General features: G+C 40.5%; 1 protein-coding gene across 1 annotated transcript in view; it reads right to left on the bottom strand.

The window, feature by feature from the left end:
• JMY (junction mediating and regulatory protein, p53 cofactor) overlaps window positions 1-13,240 on the bottom strand; it is a 60,042-nt gene extending 46,802 nt beyond the window's left edge. Inside the window, exon 1 of the mRNA XM_074166160.1 lies at window positions 12,398-13,240. Coding sequence (XP_074022261.1) covers window positions 12,398-13,240 — 843 coding nt within the window. The remainder of the gene's footprint in view (window positions 1-12,397) is intronic.
• Between the last annotated feature and the right edge of the window lie 11,152 nt (window positions 13,241-24,392).

The raw sequence follows: 24,392 nt of genomic DNA on the forward strand, positions 1-24,392 counted from the left end.
CTTGGGTTGCTCCTAGGACAGTACCCTAGGAATACTGTCAAGTTCATCTACACTGCCTTCCGAAATGCACTTTGTTTCAATACAACACCCATAACACAAGTCTGTAGAAAAGCAAAAGAACTGAACTGTGTAAGAAAAATTGAAGTAGTATTTTAATGTAGCCAAGTGAGCCAAAACATTATTTCCATATATGCATCATTACCGAACAATGCAACTTCTCTCCTCCCACCCAAAATTCTAAATAGAAATCTCAGCAGAACTGTATGTATATATATAACTTGCTGGAATATCACAAGGCTCAGGCTTTAAGCTGCCAACTCTGACAACAATGTATGGGGCACCAGATCTTTTCTGAAAACTCAAGAGAGAGATGTCAGCAATTAGAAACTATGCATCTCCTTTCCTGTAAGCAAGACAAACACATAACACCACAGTAAAGTTGCTTTTATTTTAAGATGGTACTCATCTCACCACCTTACCTTAGTGTATACCACTCCTGAATTACACTCTTATGCTAAAAGAGTGCCGTTAAAAAACAGGTATTTGTTTGAATTTAGTGTATTTCTTAGAAGATCACAGCCACAAATAAGATACAGAAATCATAGCAAACAAGGGCTAATTGCATAGGAGTGTTCACTGTGCAGGAGTGTTAGTCTTTTTTCTACTGTTAGTAGCACAGAATTAAGTATCTACGTTGTAATGTAATTTGATGAATAAAATAGATCTGTTTACTCTATTTCAAAGTTATTATGGCACTCTGGGACTCCCTCCCTTTGGAAAGGGGCAAAATAACTAAAAGATAAAGTCACTAATGAATCACTGATCAGTTGGAACATGGTAACTCTGAACAAAAAGACTTCTAGGCAACACCTCACCCTGAAGGCTTGGCAAAGAGCTTATTTTACACATGCCCTAATGAGTTCTAAGCAATTTTTTTCTGCAGAATTCCGATTGAAAAAAAGAACCTAAAGCCAGAAGACTGAGAACATACATTACGTAAGTGTTCACGCTGTGCTATGAAATACATTAACTTTTGGTCCACAAACGCTCTTTTTCTGTGCTTCTTAACTATGCTATCAGTCAGGAAAACATATTCAAGAGCCTCCAAACTGACAACTGCTGAAACAAACTAATACTTGCACACAATGAATACATTTACTTAACAGTTATTACAATGCTACTCTTAAAACCCTTCTTTGTGTAAGGTTTGCAATGCCAGGACACAGGCCTAGCCAAATACCCACTCTGTTAAAGAGCAAATGTTCTTTTATGAAAATAAAGATGAAAATTTGATGGGAAGAAAAAAAAACATTTAAGAGGTATAATCAATTCCACTATGAATTCAGCTGACAGGAATCGTATCAGACTCACTGAATTAGTACTCTTACCAATTTTACAATGCATTTTGCATGCTAGCACATACTCTCAAATGTCTGATAAAGGTAATGTTAGACTTAAAAAAGAAAATCTAATTCAAAGTGGTTAAAGCATTGTGACAATACGAGATGCAAAGCACTGGTACACATGAATTTACTTTTAAAAGCTGAGCTAATGGCTTGCTCCTGTCAAAAGCAGATCACACTTCCCATCCCCTTGTCCGCTCTTTTCTTACAATTTCACACAGTTCCTTGTTCCTTCTGCTCTCAGGTGCCCTCCTCCTCCACTGCTATTGTCTTTGGTATTTCTCAGACCCTTCAACAAAATAACTGAGCATCTGGCAGAAAGCTATTTCTGTAGTTTCTCTCAGATTAATTTACTGAAGTTTACTGAGTTGAATCAACACACCGCGAGGGCAGAGAAGCACAACAGGAAGGAACACAAAGCTGAAGCAGGGAGGACAGAAGGCAATCAGATACCTGCCTTTCACCACGAGGAAGCTGACGATCCAGTTCTTCAGCTCCCTTCAACAACACAGCTGATGAACAGCCTTTAAACCCTGGATGACAGCTGACAGTTAACTCAAATGGTCTTCTGTGCTATTTTTCAAGGGTTGTACAGTTCAACACTGTTTCAACCTCTACAGCACCTTATACAATGATGAAATCATAGAAAGGCAGATCTAAGAGGGAAACAGCACTACGCATGACTAAATGCAATTTTTAAAGTTTCTAAGCTAAAATTTTGGGGGGGGAGGGGGCGGGGGGGGGGTGTTATTTAAAAGTTCAACACAACATCCAAAAAAGCCCAACAGAAAAAACACATTTACAGCCCACTATTAATTACAAAAGGCTAAATAAGATACCAAGAAATTCCTGAAATCCCTACTCGCGCACACTAGTTTTCCTCTTACTCTAACAGCAAGAATCATATAAATAATAAGCTATTAAAGCATCTTCATAACAACACAATATTTCAGACAAAAGCAGTTTATATTAGTATCAGGTGAACACAGCCTTCTCTTCTGTGACGTTACCTGTTTGGGTGGGTTTTGGTCCTGTCTTCATGGAGAAATGAAAGGGAAAGATACACCATTTAAATGTTACAGAGAAATAAATCCACACGTGATAAAGCAGCACGATAAAACACAGTTGAAATAAAACATTTACCTATTAAGTCAACTCTTCCAAAACAGCTCCAATATTGCAAGTTGTTTAGGATTTTTTAAACTCTCCCCACATATGGGTATTTTGCTGAATTATACTACTGTCAAGTGATAGAATCGTACAATTCAAAATTCTGACATCTGATGATTATAAACAAATATCACATTACTGAAGGCTGAAGGATTTGGGCTCTGAAGCTACATTGCTGTTTGTAGAAAAATTATAAACCTTAGCAAACTTCTAAAACTCATCTACAGATTTTCTCCCTCAAAAGTTCCACAACTGAATTAATACATTTATTTCTTTTTAAAATTTCCTTAAAACCAATATAAAGTACACAGTGTTATTTAAAGTTTGGGGTTAAAAAAAAAAGCCCTAATCAAAATTTGTTCTATTTTAAGCATGGGGTTCAACCAGGAAAACTGGAGAGGTTCCTTCTAACATGATAATCTCTGATTCTAAATTATTGAAAAATGCTTTACAATACTCTCTCCCTAAAGTAGTTCTAAACAAGTCATGATGCAACATTGTGTGAAAAGTTGTGCTACTACTAATTTTAGATGACCCACATAAATAGTCTGCAAGTCACCACAAACAAATGTGAATTGATTATTTAAACACCATTTCTCAAAGGAAAAAGAAAACATCCAGCTCCTTCACACCACTATCACCACATTTTTTCCAGAAGAAGGTCATATAAACATTTGTCTACAAATGCATTTTGGCAAGTACTACAACAGTAGCATAAAACAAACAGAAATTTCCGTTATCATTTAAAAAAGCAGAGGTACTCAATTTACTTTCAGAAAAAATAAAAAAGGTTGCTGAATGACTGGAAGTGTTTTATAACACTTCTCCAGGAGCAAATTGCTGACAAAAAGAGTCCAATAAGCATTCAAATTTTTCTGAATGTTTGTCTGCCCCATACATAACAAAAAATCCCCAACCCATGCATTTGATAATTTTTACCAGGTAAATACGACAAACAGAAAAGAACAGATATAAAGGAAAGCCAGAGATACAGTCTTACCAGTAAAACGCTTTTAACTGAAAACAACCTCTGCCAACATGTTTGTAACTAGTGAACAGATTCACAGGCAGATACACCACCAGCATTCTATTTACATATACTCTGAATGGCTCCAGAGATTCAGGCTGAAGATTTTCAAAGACTAGCTTGCCAGGGAAGCTCTGTGCACATCAAAACATTCTTCTACCTATGACAAGAGTTAATACAAAAGTAAAATCCAAACTGTAGAAATAAGCCTCTAATAAGGTTATTATTAATAATGGACACAGTTGACAAGAAGAACCTAGTAAACAAGGAGACATCAGTGGAGACTTTTCAAGTTAACGTCTACCACTGTGTGTTAAAATTCTTCATGAAGTTTTCAGACAAACTAATAATGTTTTGGTTTATATTTCAGGCCCAAATTCCTCAGAAAATGGAAACTGGGCAAGTTGCAACAACAAACTAATTAAAACAAAAACACATTTCCCTTATTCATTTATACAGCTTATGACTGGAAGATACTATGAGATCATCCAATCTTATAGTATTGAGATCTGCCCAACAAATCTGGACTTTTTTCTTTTTTTAAAAATAATCCTGTTTCAAGTTATGCAAGGGCTTCAACAATTAAAGGCTAACCTGTATTGTAGCAAATAGCACCATCAGATTTCTGATGAGATCATACTATTACTTCCTGAAAGAGCACAACAATTCTTTTTTCACTGTTCCTAAAACATTCTTGCGTGTTTGCTACTAAACAGCACCACACTTAAAGCGGAGATTTTCAGTGAACTATCCAAGATCTTTTTCCAAATGGTTACAGTGATGTTAGTACTATGCAAGATATATGAGTAATTCCAATAAATTGTTCCACTGTATATTAACTTTGGCTCCCTTCCTCAAAAGCTCTCAGTCTTCTAATCTAGACCAGTATACACTACACGGTTAAACCTACAGTTTCTATTAGCCTCATACGCCCCTTCCCCAGAGCATTATCGTGCTGAATACCAGCAGCAGGACAAAACTTTTGGACACAGGAAGATGTTCACAACAGCAGAATGTCTTATTTACAGCCTTTTACTACTTAGTAAATGAACAATAACTTGTGGCATATTTTAAAGATAAAGGTCATTTATTTTAACAAAGGCAGGGGAGGAGGAGTGTTATTTGTTTGTTTTCTAGGAAAGAAAGAAGAAACAATGTAACTGCTCTATTACTGGCAACTCCTGAGTACTCCAGTTGCCCAAAATCACAACACACGCTTTAGGTGCAGGCTCCTCGACAGAGTTCTTTTCATGCTTATTTGCTGCTTTTGCTTTTGTATGGTACAAAAAAAAATACGTTGTGGCATTATAGACTCACCCACAGCAGAATTATGTTAATAGTTGATTCTTCGCTGGAGAAAATAAAGGAGGAAGAGGATTGAGCCTATTTAGAAGGCACTCTCTACTGCTAAAGCAAAGGCTCATCATCCCACAATCCCACCTGATTCCACTGCCAACCCCTATTTAGCAGATAGCAGTCTAAGCAACAGCTCAGACATAGATACAGAACATCATTCAAGAAGTCAATATGTATCTTAAAAGTACTATCATTCTCCTTCCCTCTCCTCCTCTCCGATCTTCTTTCTGTCCCTATCATATTCCTTACGGCTAAGTTTTCATCTCTTGAAAAGATAAAGAAGTTTTGCAGAAGTGTCTTTAGTTGGTCTTAGTCCCCACTTCCACTGAAGCTCCCACCAAAGCCAACAACTTCCTGGTGGACTGCAATGGTATGTTTCTACTAACATTAAAAAGGGATCCTTAAAAGCACTTCCCCAAAGAGGAAAAATGGAAGGCACAGCCATTTCTGAAAAACTCTGCTTTTCAGTACCTTCTTCACCTCTGTGTAAGCAGCGTCTTGTCATATTATAGCAAAAAGCGTAAAAGAAGAAATGATTAGAAAAAAATCTACTTTCAAATTCAAACCTGCCTGTGTAGTACTATCTCAGTCAGAAACAGAGGGGGAATAAAAAGTTACTGGATTAAGAACGGAGTTTTAAAAAGGCATCGACTTGAAGGCAGGACAGTCAATTGAAGAGAAATAAAATAATGCTGGAAAAATTTGAGAAAAAACATGCAAGAAGAAAAAGGCAAGCACAAAGAAAAGACAACCCAGAAAAAGGCAAGCACAAAGAAAAGACAACCCAACACCTCCTCTAAATGCGAAATTATTAAGTGAGCTGTGAATCTTGCAGAGCATAATGCATTACAGAGTGTTTATTACAAGGTAGTACACACCTCTTTACAATATTCTGGCATATGAAAATGCTGCACTTGCATATCAACAAGAACAACTTTAAACAAAAAAAAAAAAAATAGAGAGGAAGGTCTATCCATCTTGGGGAACAAAACAATTCAAATTTTGAAAGGGAATATAAAATGAAATAATCAACAGAATACTCCCCCAATTACAAGAAACAAATGGTTCCCCATTCCCAGTTCCGACAGTTAAACAGAGAATATAATGCTTTTTATTTCCTTTTTTTTTCCCCCAGGTACTTGGACAAGGAAAAGCACTATGAGACTGGAAATCTTCTGTCTTCACTTTCTAAAAATTAAGTCTAAGCTTGTTGACTAGGATCATACTGAACAGTATTGCTATATTCTACAGAATGAACTCTTATTTTTCATGTAAGACTTAAGTTCTGTCATAGAAGACCTAACTTTTCAAGCAGACATCTTTTTCTTTGTGTATGTATAATTTGTACACATTTTGAAGAAAGGTACGTTATTTTAAACAGTCTGCTATTTTCAGATATAGCAGTAGTATTTATCATCTTCGGCTAGCTCTTGTCAAACTTAAGGCATTAATAAAACAATGCATGAAGTCTATCTACATATATATATATGCCATAAACGCACTGGGGGGTGGGGGGAGAGGGGAGAAAAAGAAACCCACCAAACTTCAAATCCAAAACAAGTATCCTACTGTGACTGAAAAAGAGACAACACAAAAAGATTGACAAAAAACAAACAAAAAATCTAATTAACGTATGATCACAAGTCTGTAAATTTCTGAAACAATTTTCTGCTACCTATAAAACAGAAGTAAAAGAGAAGAGCAGTAGAAAAAAAACAAACCAAAACAAAAACATTTGCTTAAGAAGGTATCAAATGGAAGAAGGATAAGAGAGAAGATTTTTCAATTAAAAAGTGAATTATCATTTTGCTTTGGACTTAAGACACAGACTAAAGAGAAAAGCAAATACTATGTTAATATGCTATAATGTACTTTAAATATGGGATTCCTAGAAGCCATTTTAAAGCATGTATTTTAAAATGGTATGTAATTACATCTTGGGCTTTTAGCAACTGTGAGTCCACCATATGACTAAGGTGTTGTGAATTTAACTATCCTTGCTACTACAAGGGCCCAAGAATCTCAACTGATAGCCCTCTCTACCTCACTTACAGTAGTATCGGACGCCATCACCAAGCGTTTAACTTGTAACATGGATTTACATATACAGAATACGTTTCAGAAATTCACTGAAAGCAAAATATCCATGTGACTTAGATTTTCATTATTTGCAGAGAAGGGGAAAGGGAGATCCACTCCACATTTACTTCTGCTTATCTGAAAATATATTGCAGTATCCTTGCTATTGGGTTTGATCCTTGCAGAGTGAGTTAGGTGTGCACTTCCAATGCCTAAAATGCCAAGCCTTTGTATTATTTAGTAACTTAGGATTAGTTTGTAAAAAACAGAAATTACCGCTAATAAGTCCAGCTGCAAATTGGATAAATAAAAAGATGATGGCTGATAAGGGAGAAAATATCTTTGGCTGGACAAGTATGAGCCAGAGTACTATTACTACGTGTCTCCTAAGAACTTGCTGCTGACATACTGTATTTTGGTTAATACTAACTCACAGTTACTGTACTGGTACTGTACTTAAACAGCATATTTACAAAGTATTTAGAAGTGAATCAAAACAGGTTTACTGGAAACAACTGTTAACACTACAAATAATGAGTATGTAAAAAGATGCTTTCAAATAAAACTTTTATTGGTTGCATTAGATTTCCAGAATGTGCAACAATAGTCTTAACTCTGCTCTATTTATGTCAATAAGAAAAAAAATCCAGTATATCATATTTTAATCCTCTCCACTCCCAAAGTTAAATCTGAGCCAGTATTCTCTGCTGAGACACCTTATAAATCTTAGCGATTGCAATTAACATACAAGACACTGTTTTCTTTGCTTCTTGCATAGAAAGATATTACACTGGTTTTGATGGAAACGTGACCACTAGCATTTATTTCTGTATTACTGAAACACTGAATAGCTCTTTGTAGTGTTTAATATTATTTACTTTTGCATTATTTAAAAGTTTGACGTTGAAATCTCTCTTTAAATCACAATGTGCCTAGCAGTATATCACTGAACAGAAACAGGTCACCTTACCTCTGGAAAACTTGCATTTTTTGTATAGTGCCCCACTATCTACCATATACACATTTACTTTAGAACTGAATGCACATAGACAAAAGCAAGGAAATAAAATTCTCCTAGTTATGGAGCTGATCCTGAATATTCATTTTCTCTAAAATATTAGAACAGGTTCAACAAAACAAAAGAATAACCTATTTACCTTTTTTTGATGTAAGCAGAAATGTGTGCCAGCACCCTTGGAAAGCAACAAATGTGAAATTCCATTAGTTATAACCAAACCAATTACTTAGCAATTTGTGTGATTTAACAATCACATTTCATTGAAAACAAAAATATTTCCATACTAAAATTGTGCAAGTAATTTTAAAAAATTGTATACTTGCTGATTTAAGAAATAAAGGAAGTGACCATACATTTGTCACAAAAACCTGTATTTTCTTCTCATACAACTTGTTACAGTAACAAAATAGATAAAAGATTTTTATTTAAATTTTTCTTAACCTTTCTAGCCCTTTGAATCAAAAGAAAATTAAGCCAATCAATGTAAGACAAAAGGGCAATTCCAAGGGCTATTCTGGTGCTTAGTAAAACATTCCAGTGTACAGGGGAAGGAGACTAAAAATATCAGTGGGTCCTCACTCCCAAAGCAGTCTTAGGTTATCTACAGAAACTAAGATGCTCTCAGAATTTCTTCAGAATTTAATCATCACTAGAAAGTCTTTCTGAACTTTTCCTATTAAAGCAGTTCAAAAGAACACATGCAGAAAAGAGATTCAAAATGGTCTTTAACAGTTTGCCTGCAGACTGTTCATAGATTTTAGAGGGCAACAAAAAAAAGAAAGCAAGACTCTGTACAGTTTTATAACTGGCATTCAAAATCCAATGTGTTATCACCTGCCCAGATTCAGACTGCCACGAAAATTAAGAGCTATAAGAAACACGGAGATTCACACAAGTACCATAAATTCAAAGATACTGAAGTACACATGTAACGCAAAGATAAGCTTCCCAAACTCACAAATCACTATACAAGAGCAAGGAAAAGAATAAGCATACAGCTGAATATGTTTGTTGGAGTGATTAAGCCACCAAACCTTTTAATCACAGTTTATACTAACACCTTTTTTTATTCAGCAAAGCTGTGACTACATTCTACCTTTTGCCAACACAGCACTAACAGAGAGGTATAACACCACCTTTGATATTGCTATACTCCCAAAAATTTACACCTAGCCTAGAAAAAACTCCTTCATGTTCTATGAAGAAACACACAGAAACTTGCAGGAAACTTGCAGGAACAAGAGTACAGAGAACTTTTTCTGCCTTCCAGACACAAAGTTTAAGATTTTGGAAACACTGGCCAAGAAGCTGGACTGCCAAATAAGAATTCAGTGTCATCCTCTCTGTTGAAATAACATCTTTTTAACCGGTCATTAACTGATTCTGTTATTATGTCTCTATTATTTGGGAGCTCAGACTTGTAGCTGAGCAAAAGAGGAATTCTTTTAACAGGCATAAACTTAATGAAAAAGGGCTCCAAACAAGTGTTTATTCATCTTCAAAACTGAGGTAGAACAATATTTACTCCTTTAAATAGAAGTTTTCACTTTAACATAAACTAACACAAGTTAAATTCTACACTATTCCAGAACTAATGATTTTATTTGACAAAAAATATATGCTATTTCAAAACTGCAAATTATGGAGAAGAAATTAATTTCAGGTCTTACAGTTCCTCTACAATTGTTTTTATTCCCCATCTTGAATCTGTTTCTACTTGCAATATTTTTCTGGCTTATTAAAGGTTTGTAACTGGGACAGATAAAAATGACTGCTACAAAGAGCAACAATTATTAACTGCTGCGAAAATAAACTGGCTTGTGTGTAACTCATGGAAAGCAACAGATGGCCAAGTAGGGGATGCTGAAACAAGGAACATGAGAGGTTTTGTTGCTCACTTCGCTTCTCCACTCCAAAGAATGTAATTAACAGACACTGCAAGCATTTTTCAAGTATTGTCTAACTGCACAGAGGAATTCATCCTGGAAAAGAGAGATCTATGAAATAATTATAAACCACAGATGCATATTTCAAGATGTTAAGCTGAAGTCTTAGAGTTCTTGGTTTTTGCACAATTCTGTATTAATGAAGCCCCTCAACATTCATTATGCTCCTTGATACCATTCCAGTTGCCAATGCTGCTCAATCCCTTCCCCTTTTCCCAAAAAGTTCTTGTAAAATGTAAAATAATTTAAAATTACAGGAATCCAACATTCCTGCAATCAGCTAACAGGCAGACTTCAAGCACAGATGGAAAAGTGAAGTGAGAGATGAAACATTGATTCAGTAGGTTCTCTCCTTTACTTCAGAAATACCAAGCAGTACCCATCATCCACTGCTTCATTTGCCTAGAATTGCAATGACAAACAATACCAGTATTTGCTTAAAAGAAAGACATTTCCTGTGGACCAAGTAAACCACTAACAGGTAAGGAAAAAAGAAACCTGAGAGCCAAAAGGGAAAGAACAGGTCATTCTATTGGTTTATTTCCTTAAACATGAACTACCTTTAATTATAAAGAAGGATCAGTTTACACAACTGACAGTGACAGCAGCACAGCTGTACTGACTTTAGGTATACTACTGGATTGGTTACCATGGGAAAAGAAGGTTGTACTGTAGTCAAATACACAAATAGGCTCTGCCATTTTGTCGGCACCAAGTTCTGAACGTTAACAGAGTGTAGGATGTTGTAGTTTAGAGATCTTGATGGATAAAGCTTGCATTGCCTCTTGATAGCCAATTATTTTTTTTTGCCAACAGTACTGGTGCTAACAAAATAGAAGTTGAGATTCTTCAAGAAACAAATAACTCTTGTACAGTAATTCCGAATTAGTGTTTCCTCAAAAACACTACACACTTTGAGTTAGGTACCCAGTTCCCAAACTCCACACATTTAACAAAGTTCTCTTGTCCTGTTCAGCTCCTTGTAAAAACCACTGAGCTGAAGGCTAAGTGAATCTAAGCACACGGTCTCAAGCATTCATGCAGCCTAAGAGAGAAAAGCGGATGAGAATATGCTTTCATATTCTCTGGAATAAAAATTATTGCAGAAAACTATTAGACTAATAACCAGTTGCATACCAAAACTAACGAGGATTAATTAGATAGCCATGGAAAAAAAAAAAAAAAAAAAAGGAAAATCCCAATGATATATCCTAACACAACAGTTTGGAAATAAACTTGTAACTTACAATGCTAAACTTGGATGCCCTTACCATGATTTCATCGTTGATGAAACAATCTTCGCACACTCTAACTCCAGTCACTAAGGAAAAGCTCAGCCCGAATCCTACAAAGATTCAAAACTATGCCATCAAAACAGACAGCAAGCAGATATACTCATACTCCCAATCAAGGACAAAACATTCACCAACACACATTGTCAGGATATATGCAGGGAGCAGAAGCAGCCAAACTTGACCTATCCACACACAACAGAATTTAGATGGTGTCCACAAAAATACAAAATTCCATAACCTGATTCATACACACAGTCACACCTAGACAGATCCTGGTGCATTCTGGATCAAGGCCACTGAAAACAAACACAAGTGTAATATCCTCCTGGAAAAACGTGGATCCTCCTACACCTCAGCCCACAGAGATGTGAAAAAATTCTCACACACTGACACTAGAAGTTAGTAGAAACTCCTCAACTACTTTTCTCTAAATAGATGGAATGAGAAAGACAGATGGAGCATCCTGAAACACCCAAGTCTTCTCAGAGACTAGCAATGGAAACGCAGCAAATACTCACTAGGACTAGGCAATCTGCTTTTTAAAATCCCAACTTACCAGCTGAACAAAAGCTGTGGTTCCTCCAATTTCAGTGGAAAACATCATCTCACTTGAACTACCAGATTCAGCACTCAGAGCCTGTAGGAACCTGAAATATTTTGGCCTCAAGTGCCTAAACTGTACTGTCAACATAAACACCACGTCGCTGCTCCCACTAAACGTAACAACTCGGCCTCCAACACATCCTGGTGCAAAGCAGCACAAGAACAAAAATCTGGTTCACAAACCTCCACATTCAATTGCACAGAGAAAAGTACTGAGCCACACTTAGATGACATGGGAAATCTGCACCTTCTTAAATCCTGGCTCTAGAGACCTTGGAAAGGTTAAGCCTCATTTTCTCACTTAGATTTTCAAGGCTTTTTGTTGGTTTTTGGTTTGTTTTTTTTAAGTTAAACAGTGTTCCTGTACTTTTTTTTGTCCCATGGTTCAACAGACACTGCAAAGGTAGAAGGGAGCAGCTACAGAGAACAGCTAAAGAAGCCACAGAGTAAGGAAGAGGTAACACTAAAGTGGAGATATCTGGACCACGTTGTAGCCTCACCTCCTGGATTCGCCTGCGGGCCCGCTGCAACACCTCCTCGTACCCCTTCTGTCGCAGCTCACTCAGGCTCTCGTAATACTCTTCAGGGTCGTCAGTCTCAGTGAAGAGCACCTGCGAAAGGATCTTCCAGCCGCAGGTATCCAAGCTGTGGACCAAGTAAACTTGCAGTTTGTAGCAGAGGTCATCCATCTCCTGCTCAGATAACTCCGGGGCTCCGAAGAGCACCGTCCACATGCCCGAGGGCTCCTCGGGGAAGGCAGGCAGGTAGGGCTCCAGCTCCGAGTTCACCGAGCACAGCTGTTGGTGCACTGCCCGCAAGTCTTGGAAGGAGAAGAGGCCGGCCCAGCTGCACTCCTCCCCCGCGGGCTCCGCGTCGGGAGCGGCCGGCTCGCCCGCCTGCAGCGGCGAGGCCTCCTCCTTCCCCAGCTCCAGCACTTCTATTTCTTCGGCGGCACCTGCCGCCTCCGGGCCCCGTTGCGGCCTCCGGGCCGGGCTGCCCTTGGCGCGCAGCGAGCTCTTGGGCAACGCCTCGGCGCGGGGATGCGGGGAGCCCCGCGGCAGAGCGGACTCGGTGCCCCAGGCCGGGCCCCTGCGCGCCGTGGGGCTGCCGGCCTTGGGGGCGGCTCTGGCCTCGGGGGCGGCGCGGCCGCCGCGGCGGAGCTCGCGGGAGCCGCTGCGCTGGCGCTGGGCCGTGCGGTTGTGGCAGGTGATGGCGAACTTGCCCTCGATCTCGTTCCAGGCCACGATGAAGACGAACTTGTGCTTCTCCCGCTCCTGGAAGGCGTGAGGCCTGACGGCCACCCAGTCGGCCTCCAGCGTCTCCTCCAGGGCGAAGGCGGACATGGCGCTGCGCGGCTTTCCCCCCCTATACACACCCTCCCGCTCCTGTCCCGTCAGCCGCCGCCCCCCGCCCGCCCTGTCGGCCGGCAACGGCTCCCTCGCAGCCCCGCCTCACCGCCCACCACCGGCCATCTTCGCGGCGGGGGAACGGGGAAGGCGCCGAGGCCGGGGGATGCGCTGGGTCCCCAGAGGAGCCGCCAGGGAGGTGGCGGGGGGTGGGGAAGGAAGACGGAGCCCTATCACCTCCTCTCCGCTCGGAGCCCGCCGCCGACGGATCGCCCCGTCGCCGCCTCTGCTCACGGACCCGCCGCCACGGCGGACGGTGCCCGATGCCGCCGCACAGGTACTCCGCGCGCCGCGTCACGTGGGGCGGGATCTGTTTACAAGCGGCGGCGGCGGCGGCGGTCGCGCTGCGGCACCTCGGCCCCGCCCCTTCACCGCCTCCCGACGCCCCGCCCCTCCGCCCCGGCGGCCGCCTTCCCCATTGGCTGTCGCCCCGGTTTCTCCGGCGGAGGGAGGCGGGCGGAGCCTCCCAGCCCCGCCCCCTCTCCGCCGCCACGCTCGCCGTCTCCCGGTGGGAGGGCGGTGCCCCGCCCCTTCCCGCGGACGCACGACGCTGCCGTTCGCGCGGCGCGCGCGGCATGCTGGGAAGGACACGTGCCGGGCTGTGGCCGTTAGGGGGTGTGGCCGCGCCGGGCCTAGGGTGGTGTTTGCGGCCTCTGTCCTGCCGGCGCCGTGGCTCCTGGGGCAACGGCCTCTGCTGCGGGCGCCCCCCGAGGCGTCGCCAGACTGTGCCTGGCTCCGGCCTGGCGGTTAACTTTATGTCAGCGGTCCGGCACTGCGGCTCTCCTGGCCCCTCCCCAGTAGCCTGCCCCACCAGAGCTGCTTTCCAGAGCCTCTGACCCCGAGCTGGCAGGAGGTTTTAAGTATGGAGGTACATCCAGGCGACGGGTCCTCTCCCAGGGAAACGATGATTGCAAAGGATTTGTTTCTGCTCTTCTCGTAAAGTGCTTTTCTGCATGGTTACCGGAAAGGATGTGGTGCTTCAGCAGCTTGTTTTAGTTGTGTGACTTAATTCTTTCTAGAGGTTGCACCAAAATACTTCAAAGATCCGTTATTAAGAGCACCTAGTGGGACACCGTGCAGCAGAAGTTTGCTTGTGGTTTGGCTGTGAAAGAGTGCAGCGTCTGTGATGAGACCTGGAGACAAGGGCATACTCTTAAATAGCTGTCTTGGGCAACTGTGTACTTTTGTAACTGAAGTTAACTGCCCTGAGATACAGCATTTTATGGTTATGTTGGCCAGTCCTACTTAAGAATTGGCAGTGCCTACAGTGCTCTCTGAGGTTTCCAAGTGTATTGCAGAGCACAGTAAGCCAGCACAGACAACTCCCATAACCATGTCTGAAAGGAATGATTAGTCCCCTGCGATTCCAAGGCCAAGGGCCGGTTTCCTGGTGCCCTTTGGGATACTCCGTTTCTCCTATTCATAAATGAAAAAAGATTACTTTTTGCTATAACAATTCCGAAATACTTGCATCACAAATAAGATCAGTAGACAATATGCATTGGCCCATCTGTGATGCTGTTGGCCTGCTCCAAATTAGAGGAAGCACTGGGGAAATAAAATATTGTTGAGTTTGCCAGGGAAGCCAGAGTGAGTCACAGCTTTTTTCTAAAGTTACCGTATTGACTAGCATCCTGTCCTAAAGTATTTGAGGAGGGCCTCTGGCAAGCCAAACATTCTCTGATCATTAACATAGCAACGTCGTATATGCAGGAGAATCGAGGTTACATCTTGAATGCCTGAAGTCACAGCTGCTAGGAAAAAGGAGGAAATCGTGGCTCAGCAGGCACAGGAAGAACCATAACTGCATTCTAAAGCTAAGGGTGATGTATGTTCTGCATCTCAGCAGCAGTCTTTTCTGTTATGATAAATTTCAACACCAGATCAAAGCACCTGTGAAATGATCTGGAAGATTTGATTATACCCCACGTGAATTGACCAAGCAAGAAAGCAAAGAATACATTGGTGGAGTAAATACAGTCTCTTACTGTTAAGCATTCAGAAACAAATTTTCCGTAGGTGAATGTAAGCAGCAATCCAATTTTGTCTTTAGCAATGCATGAAAGAAAAATTAAAACAATGAAGATGGAACAGTATACATGTATCTGTATCACCAGGCTTAAGAGAAGTAAACATAGATTCAAAATTTCTCATCAGCCAAAGGATCAGAGTGTATTTCAGGTATATTACTGTAGAGACCAAGGTCTTTGAAGAAGTATTAGCCTGGCTGTTCCTAGATAGCAGAGGGGCAAGCTGGTATGATTTAAAGTAGATGTTGGGTAAATGTAACATTTGGGAGCTGGCTGAAAATGAGTCTGAAAATCAGTCAGCTATAATCAAGTTTCCGATAGGCCTCTTTTCATGTAGCTGAAAAGCTGTGCCATCAACTCTCAAGAGCTATTATATTTTGTCAAAATTGTGCCCTTACAGAAAAACCTGGTAGGAAATTGCAATTCTTCAGAATCACATTATCGAGGAACGCTGAGTAGCCTTCATAGGAACTTCTGTATTGGGGGACATGCATAACTTGTGAGTATAAAAGGCAGGCTTTTCAGATGTTGGTGAATTGTTCTTAAGGGTGGTTAAACGAATTACATCACTGATTTCTACCCAATAAACAAGCAAAAAAATTAAAGTTACATTTTTTGGCCTAAATTGCCTTCTGAGCAGGGCTTGTGGTGAAGCATACATCTTCATCACTAAGTAGTACCCAATCAGCCTGACCTGGGGTTGCTTCCCAGGTCACACTTTAAAAAGGTGCTGAGTTTGTGGCAACTGAAAGAACTACTGGGGAGTGTCTCCGAAAAAAAAACCTGATCTGTCTGGAGAGAAGAGAACTGCTGCCACGCTGCTGCCAAGGACATGGCACTTCAGCTTGCGAGGATCTCATGACTATCATGGAAACTGCACGAGAGGCCTAGTTAAACTTACGAACAGAGCTGTTGAAAGTAGCAGTTACTCAGCCAACAAGCTGGATTATTACATTTTATAGAGCCAAAGCTTTTTGAGAGGCACAAGCGTCCTGTCACTAGTGAGCTGAAATGTAAGGTTAGGAATTCAATTGATGTCCTAATTTTTTGGTAAGAACTGGGTTAAGTGCCAGAACTTTTAAGGCAGGGAATACTTTGAGTCATTGCTATCCCTGGGCAGTCTCCAAGCAGTGATATTTAATAAGATCTTGAATTAATAAGCCAGAGTAGGTTTGCAAACTTTCAGGAGTTATTCTGTGCTTTTTCTGCCTTGCAGTATCATTTCCCTGAGCCTGTATCTGCCGGTTCTCAGACATGATCTCAGTTCAGGTTGGCATTGGGAGAAAAGGGAAACTGCAGAATCCAAATTCAGCAGAAAAGTTAGCCTGCCTAGGCTGATGCATGCATAATAAATGCAGTTTTGGACTGGTGATGGGATTAAACCCTATGGAACTGCAGTATGTCCTTACTTGTACACGTGTGTGGTGGATTAGCAATTGCTGGATGTAAAAGGTTGGATCCTTTGTGGAATGAATAACCTGAACCATTGCAAAGTGATCTCACCCAGTGCTGCCTAAATTGTCTTTTGCATGCTGATGTTGTGAACAAGAACAGAGGTTCTGCTCTAAGTGTTTGTTCAAACATTCCAGCATCTTGTGTGTGACTCCTACAGTGTGCTGCAGGCTGAACTGAAATTATACCCTTCTGGATCCAAATCTTTGAATGCCATGGATATACTTGCTCTAGTACAAAGTGTTTTGGAGAAAACCAGGTCTCATCTGGGAAGCCTGATTTAAAGTTTGGTCCATTCCCAACAGCTGCTGTTGCAAGATTATTTCTGTCCAAAGGCTATTGAATTTTCAGTTAACCTACTCCTTAAAGTAGTTAAGATGAAGGGAGGAGGATATTAAATAGCATGCTTCAAAGTACTGTAGCATCAGGAGTATTTTTAGGTGTCCTGAAATTGCTATTAAGTATTGTGCTTAACACAGCTATGCTGGACAAGCATTTTTAATATGTTTCTGTTGATAGTATTATTCAAATTTTAATGTGGGCAAGCCAAATAGCAACGTCTGTTTGTTGTTAGTGGGAGTCTTCTTTCTGGCAAAAGTTTTAAGGGTGTTTTTGAGAGTATGTCTGTGTGAAGTGAGACAAGAAGCTGGCTGCATGAAAGCACTGTTGACTTTGTGAGGGCTTAGTAGCATGACACATCCACCCAAAAGCATACTTTCTAGTAATAGTTGCATCTGCACTTGAAATAGTGGAAGTGCCTGCCCATAACAGCTTTGATATAAGAGATTTAGGTCGGTTTCCAAGGACAAGGAATTGCATTGTGCAGCAGAACCAGCATAGCTGCAGTGTGTGTGATAGCCCATCCGTTTTATAGAGGAAAACTGTATACTTTGGATATTTATGCTGGCTCTAAACTGAAGAATTTTCTGCAACTAAATATTATTGCAGTTGTAGAACATGTGGAGTGTTGCTGTGTGGTAAGCTTTACAAATGTGTGATAAACCGAACATGTAATGTAATCTCTCACTTACTGCTGAGAGGACCCACTAGTTTAAGTATAAATCAATCTTTCCTTGAAACGAATCATTCATAAAAGAGAATCTTCTCCCTTTTAGCCAAACAAGTATACTGGCAAAGTTAGTTTATCTGTTTAAGTGAAAGGAAGAATTAACTTAATGGAGTAAAAAGTATGTTGGTAATACTCAAGAATCCCTCTTCAAAAGCTCAGATGATACAAACCCCTAAGTTTCCAATTAAGCCTTGCCATTGTAGTGGGAAAATTCTAGGTTTAACTTATAAGAATTTTACTAAATTGCATGAAAGTTATCAGTAGTCTCTGTGATAGATAAAAAAGCAGTTTGCAAAAAGACAATTGGAGCAGTCCTGTCTTGCAGGCTGGATGAGTTGGGAGTGATGGTGCTTGCAGCTCTCTTTAGTGGTTGACAAAGCAATTTGTCAACTTGTTTGTTTACAGAAACCATCTCTTAGGTGCTCCACCCAAGTGCATGGGGATAGGGAAAATGAGCCTGATGACAGAAAGAGCAATTTGTAGCTTTGAGAAATATGAAGTTTTTTTAAAAGTACTTGATTTTTTCTTAAGTGCAAAAATGCAAGAAAAATTTCTAATGTAAAAAAAAATACTTTTTGTCATGCTTAATATCTTGTAATTAAATAAAGATAATTTTATAAAACAGTTCCCAAAAAATCATATTTTCTTTGAGGACAAGAGTGAAAAACTCCAGTCATAATATTTTGAGATTCCTCAAAATGCTGATTTATAAAGAAAAAGCCTAGTTGGCTCTGAATGCAATGTACTGAGCTGTGCAGCAATATCAAGACTGTAGTGGAGCGTTGGAAGCTATTATTCAAGGAAAGAGGAAGCAATAAGTTTAACCACATCCACAATTCAACTCAATCAAGAACATTTTTAACTAGGCAGGGAAGCCACAAACCACAGAACAAGCATTGAGTTATAACACATGAAATACCTACATGAATCTTAAAAAAGGAAATTATGGTTCCTGTGTTAGTGAATACAGTCTGCTTTATGTTTAATCAGTGGAATAAGAAAACAGTTTAGATGTTTTTAAGTAGTCTTAGGGGTTCCACCCTCTCTATCCCTGGTACAGAGATGGAGAGAGCGACAGCCCGACAATCCTTGTCTGTCTGTAAGATCACAGCAGGCCTATACTAAAATAATTTGAATGTATGGAAGATTTATCTGAAGAAATCTGGGTTGCCTTTTGGGTGGAAATAGTTGGTTGAAGACCACTTAGCTTTCGACCACTGTATTGGGCTTATGTGGGTTTTGATAGCAGGAGGCCGCAGGGGTGGCATCTGTGAGAAGGTGCCAGAAGCTTCCCCCATGTCTGATAGAGTCAGTTCCAGCCAGCTCTAAGACAGAGCTGCCCATGGCCAAGGGCAGCTGAGCCCATCAGCAGCAGTGGTAGCACCTCTGTGATAATGTATTTAAGAAGGGGGAAAAAAATGGTGCACAACAGCAACTGCAGCCAGAGAGAGGAGTGAGAATATGTGAGAGAAACAAATCTGCAAGCAACCAAGCTCAGTGAAGAAGGAAGGAGAGGAGGTGCTCCGGGTGCCAGAGTAGAGATTGCCCTGCAGCCTGTGGTGAAGACCATGGTGAAGCAGGTTGTCCCCCTGCAGCCCATGGAGGTCCATGTTGGAGCAGATGTCTACCTGGCAGCCCATGGAGGACCCCACACTGGAGCAGTGAATGTGTCCTGTAGGAATGTGTGACCCCATAGAGAGCCTGTGCTGGAATAGGCTCTTGGCAGGACCTGTGAACCCTTGGAGAGAGGAGGCCACACTGGAACAGGTTTGCTGGCAGGACTTGTTGACCTCATGAGGGACTGACACTGGAGCAGTCTGTTCCTGAAGGACTACATCCCAGGGAAAGGATCCGCACTGAAGTAGTTTGTGAAGAACTTCATCCTGTGGGAAGGACACACATTGGAGAAGTCCGTGGAGACTGTCTTCCGTGGGAGAGACCCCACACTGGAGCAGGGGAAGAGTGTGAGGAGGAAGGAGGGGCAGAGACAACATGTGATGAACTGACTGCAACTCCCCCATCTCTCTGTGCTGCCGAGGAGAAACGATGTAGAGAAATTGGGAGTAAAGTTGAGCCCAGGAAGAAGGGAGGGGTGGGTGGAAGGTGTCTTTAGCTTTGTTCTTATCTATCCTACTCTGATTTGATTGGAAATAAATTAATTTCCCAATTTCCCCCAGTCAAATCTGTTTGCCTGTGACAGTAATTGCTTATCCTTGTCTTGACCCATGAGCTTTTTCTCATGTTTTCTTCCCCGCCTTGTCCAGCTGAGGAGGGGGAGGGATAGAGCACCTTGGTGAACAACCGGCAGCCAAGATCATCCCACTGCAATCACTTATCTTTTTAGCGTGTGATCCTGGCATCTCCCATAAACATATAAGTTGTTGTTCCTTTGGTCCAAGGGAGGAAAACTTTGAACACTGGATGAGTCATTCATATTTCCAGTATGTTTCCAGGCCATCTGACCCCTGCAAGATTCTGCAGGGCTTATGTCACTCCATTATATGCCTTCTGAGATGAGCATAACAGACTATTGTAAGCACAGCCAATGCTGTCCTTGGGTCACAATTTGTATGGTAAAATTTCTAAATACATTCTCTAAAAGGCTAAGAATAGATTGAGTAATGGTCCTAAATTACTCAATTATGTGATTAAAGGGTAAGTGTGCCATTTCTAGACAATACTCAAGAGGTCTTAGCTTGAATCTGATAAATTTAATCTATTAAGGTGACAAAAATCTGCACTCAGCCAAGAAAGCATCAGGATTTGTTTGAATTGTTTGTGACTTTCAAAGCTGTCCTACCAGACAACGAATTTGATCTCCAATCAAGGCAAAACCTTCAGGGAGTGACAGGAAATTTGTCTTTTGCTATCCAATTAATCGTCATTGCTTTCTCTGGATTGCTTAAGATTCTAAGCATGATCACTTATCAAATTATCTGTGATTTATAAAATCACAAGAACACTGGCATACAAGAACACTGGCATAATTTTTTTTTCACCAAAATATTCCAGTGTTTATCATTCTGCCCCTCATTCATACAGGTCAGGGAAGCCCATGTGTACTTACTGATTTTCTTTATTACTCGCTCGCTGTCTCAAGGATGCCCAGTGAGTTTTGAGTCACTTGCTAGCCTCACCACAGAAACTAGTGTATCTCCAGCCCATATGTAATCTCCCTGCTATTTCAGCTATACTCTTCTATATACCCAACCTGCTTATGTTAAAGCTGCCTTGTATACATTTCTGTAGGATTCAGTCACAGCTCTGGCTGCAGTGTAGACATACTTAAAAAATTCATTCTTGGCTGGCACAACAGCAACAGAGTATGCTAAGATACAGGCAGAGTTGGTTCAGAAGCTAAAACACAAGGCAGACTAACACCAGTATTAACAGACTTTGGAACATAAAAAATATTAGACTCGTATGATGTTTACAAAGCATGGAGTATTTTCCTAGGCATTTTGAAATTCTGGCTCCTAGTAAAGTGCAAGTCATCAGGCTAGAGCGAAGTTTATGTCTTAACAGCTTTTGAGCAGAAATAACTACTGATAGCAGCGATAGTTTGGCAGATACGTGTTCCAGCATTTTGGGATCCAGAGAGATTGGAGACAGTTCAAGACAGCCTGCTGGGTAAAGAAATGCACTCTGCTGAGAAAGTCTTGCAAGAAAATTCTCCGGAGTGCTATGGGAACACTCCACACAGTGGCACAAGCTCAGTTATGGAATGAAAGGTCACAATAGTGCTCCTGATGGTACAGGCAAGCCTTCACCATGAGCGTTCATATCAAAGAATGTCAGGATGAGACCCCAACATCTAGGAGATCTGAGGTGTTCTTCTCTACACATCAGTAGAAGGCTTGACAGTTAGCTTCACTTAGGAGAGAAGTTCTCATCCTGATTAAACTGTTCTGGAGAAACACCGGGTAGCATCAGCTGCTGTCTGTAGATGTAGCTACACCCGAAGGTGCTACATACTTGAGTCTGATCCAGTTACTGAGTACAGGAGAAACAGATGGTATCTTCATCTGGTTACATCTTCAGCTGAGTTGCCACGTGATCCCACTGCCAGCACTAAGGAAAGGAAACAGTCCTGGTAAAAAGAAGTCCAAATCTTCTGTTGAGGGGCCTCCATGCTTCCCGGTGGATGGATAAAATCCCTCCTCAAGTCCAGATGGTCATGTTTTGAAGAGTGGCAAAGGGAGATCATACAGAGGTATAACTTGTAGTTTAAATGAGAGTGATGAAGGGCGGATGAGGTTTGTTTCTTTTTGTAATGTCACTGGACATTACTGTTTGGCAAGCCTCTAAGAAGGCACTCTGCAGTGAAGAAGTGTTAGAGAGAGCATAGTGTTAGGAGAGAGCATAGTGTTAGGAATAATACATGTTTCTGTATCCAAATAATAGTCAGCATTTGTAGAAAGCAGTTGTTTCTCTGATTCTTTATTATTATTACGTGATTGTTGATGAATAGCTGGGTGAAGGAAAATCAGGCTTGTAAAAAAGAGCAGCTTTTATTTTTAGAAATACATATTTTTCCTGTCAAGCAATATCTCAAACCCTTTGCACAAAAATTCACCTTTCATTGTGGGCAGAAAATGTAGTAGAAAAATCCATATTATTACTTTATAAAGTTGTTCTTAGGCAGAAATGAAACATGGCCTTTCAAACTGAAATTAGAAGGTTATCTGTGTCAGATTTTATGCTATAATTCCCTAGCCCATTTAATGAGGTCTTACTGTTTTCGGTTCTTACATTTATGCCTTAGGCAAACAATTTACTCTATGAGCAATGGAATACTCAAAACTATTTTCTTACAGATTTATGTTCTATATCCTCAATTCAATGTCCTAACTCACCCTGCACACCCCCAAGGTGCCACCCCATCTGGGTAAGCATCACTATGTGCTGTGACTCATCTAAAGCTATGTTAATACAGGTATGTGTGTCTTAGTTGGTCAGTCAGCTGACACAAAGCATAAGCTGTGTGTACATGTGTATGTTAATGGCAGGTTTTTTTGAAACTCGTAAAAAATGTGTTTAGCTATTGACACTGTACCAGATGACCTCTTGAGGTCTCATCCAATCTGAATGATTTTGTGATTAAACATTGTTAAAATTAATTTAGGTTTGGATACTTTAGGAGTTGGACTCATCCAACCTGAATTATTTTGCAATTCAGTGCAAAAATTGGCCAGCGCATCCAAATGTTATTAGGTGTGGAGTGGCAGGGACATGGACTGATGGGTGGCGATTGTGTACGCCTTGTTCTCTCAGAAGATCAGGCTCAGGTAGCATACCCAGCAGTGGACTCTAAGATTGGCATTTCAGTGTTGCTAGCTCAGGCTCACTTCTCATATTACCAAGGTTTACTTTCAGCATCCTGTTCAACAAATTTGCTCTATACCTGACATTACTGAAATGAAACCCAATGACACTATAAGCTATTATCATATATTTTAACAAGTATTTGGTTTTAGCATAATATAGTATACATAAGACAAACGAATTTTTACTATGGTATTGTATTTACTTTAAGGCTGTAGTCTTGTTTTCTTTTGTAGAGAAGCTAGTCATCTATAGCAATAGTTTTTATTAATGATTTCTCATGTGCTTGTCATTAATTACCAGTTGACACCTTTTCCAGCCAGTCTTTATCCCTAGAATTGCATCATATGACAAGCACATCTTAACATCCTTTGCTGTTGATGCAAGATCTAAAGAATTCTGAGTTGTTATTCAGGTTCCTGTTGGTAATTTCTTGTCATCATACTGTGGTAAATCTTTTCTGTTTAGTTGTATCAAAGCTATATTCTGTATATTTCCTCCTTTTGGAGATATTCAGGCTGTCATAACAGTAGTTAAGATATTGGAATAACAATGTTTAAAATAAGGGAGAGATGTCTTTCATTAGACAAATATAGTTGCAGAAAAAACATACTCTTTAAATATTATTAATTGATAGTATCAGTAGCTGTTAAATCCTATTCTTTTTCATTTACACTGTTTACAGGATCCTTTTTGATAGCATAAGGTTTGTTTTCTTAATGGTTATATTTTGTTGGACACTGAAAGATAACCCTGTTTGTTTTGCTTGGTAATTCCTTGTTTGATTACCAACACAGAAAACTAATTTCTGCATTAAACACTCTATTTCTGCTTATTTAAAATATCACTGATTCTTCTGTAATTAATAACTGCATTCTTTTTAGCGGCTTCCTGTTTTCTGTAAGACTTGATGGACTTTAACCTATTCTGTCTGTTGATCGTTTTCAGCCAAAGTTTTGAATATGTCTGCTGACAGAAACAGATCTACTGAAGGTCTTCACCTGTTGCAACTAATTCAAGTCAGCTGCAAAGCATTCTGATTTTATTGGATATGCCAGAGGAGTTCAATGTCTTGAATCAAAATTTCTATCATCTCACGTCTTGTTTACCTTTACTTCAGTGAGATACTGATCATTCCCTTCTGGGAATGGATGTTTCACTGGTGACCTCATTAATAACTCCCTGTCTGGTGCCTTTGTTTAGCATCCCTTCA

Source organism: Numenius arquata, chromosome Z, assembly GCF_964106895.1.
Source record: "Numenius arquata chromosome Z, bNumArq3.hap1.1, whole genome shotgun sequence".
Classification (NCBI taxonomy): Eukaryota; Metazoa; Chordata; class Aves; order Charadriiformes; family Scolopacidae; genus Numenius; species Numenius arquata.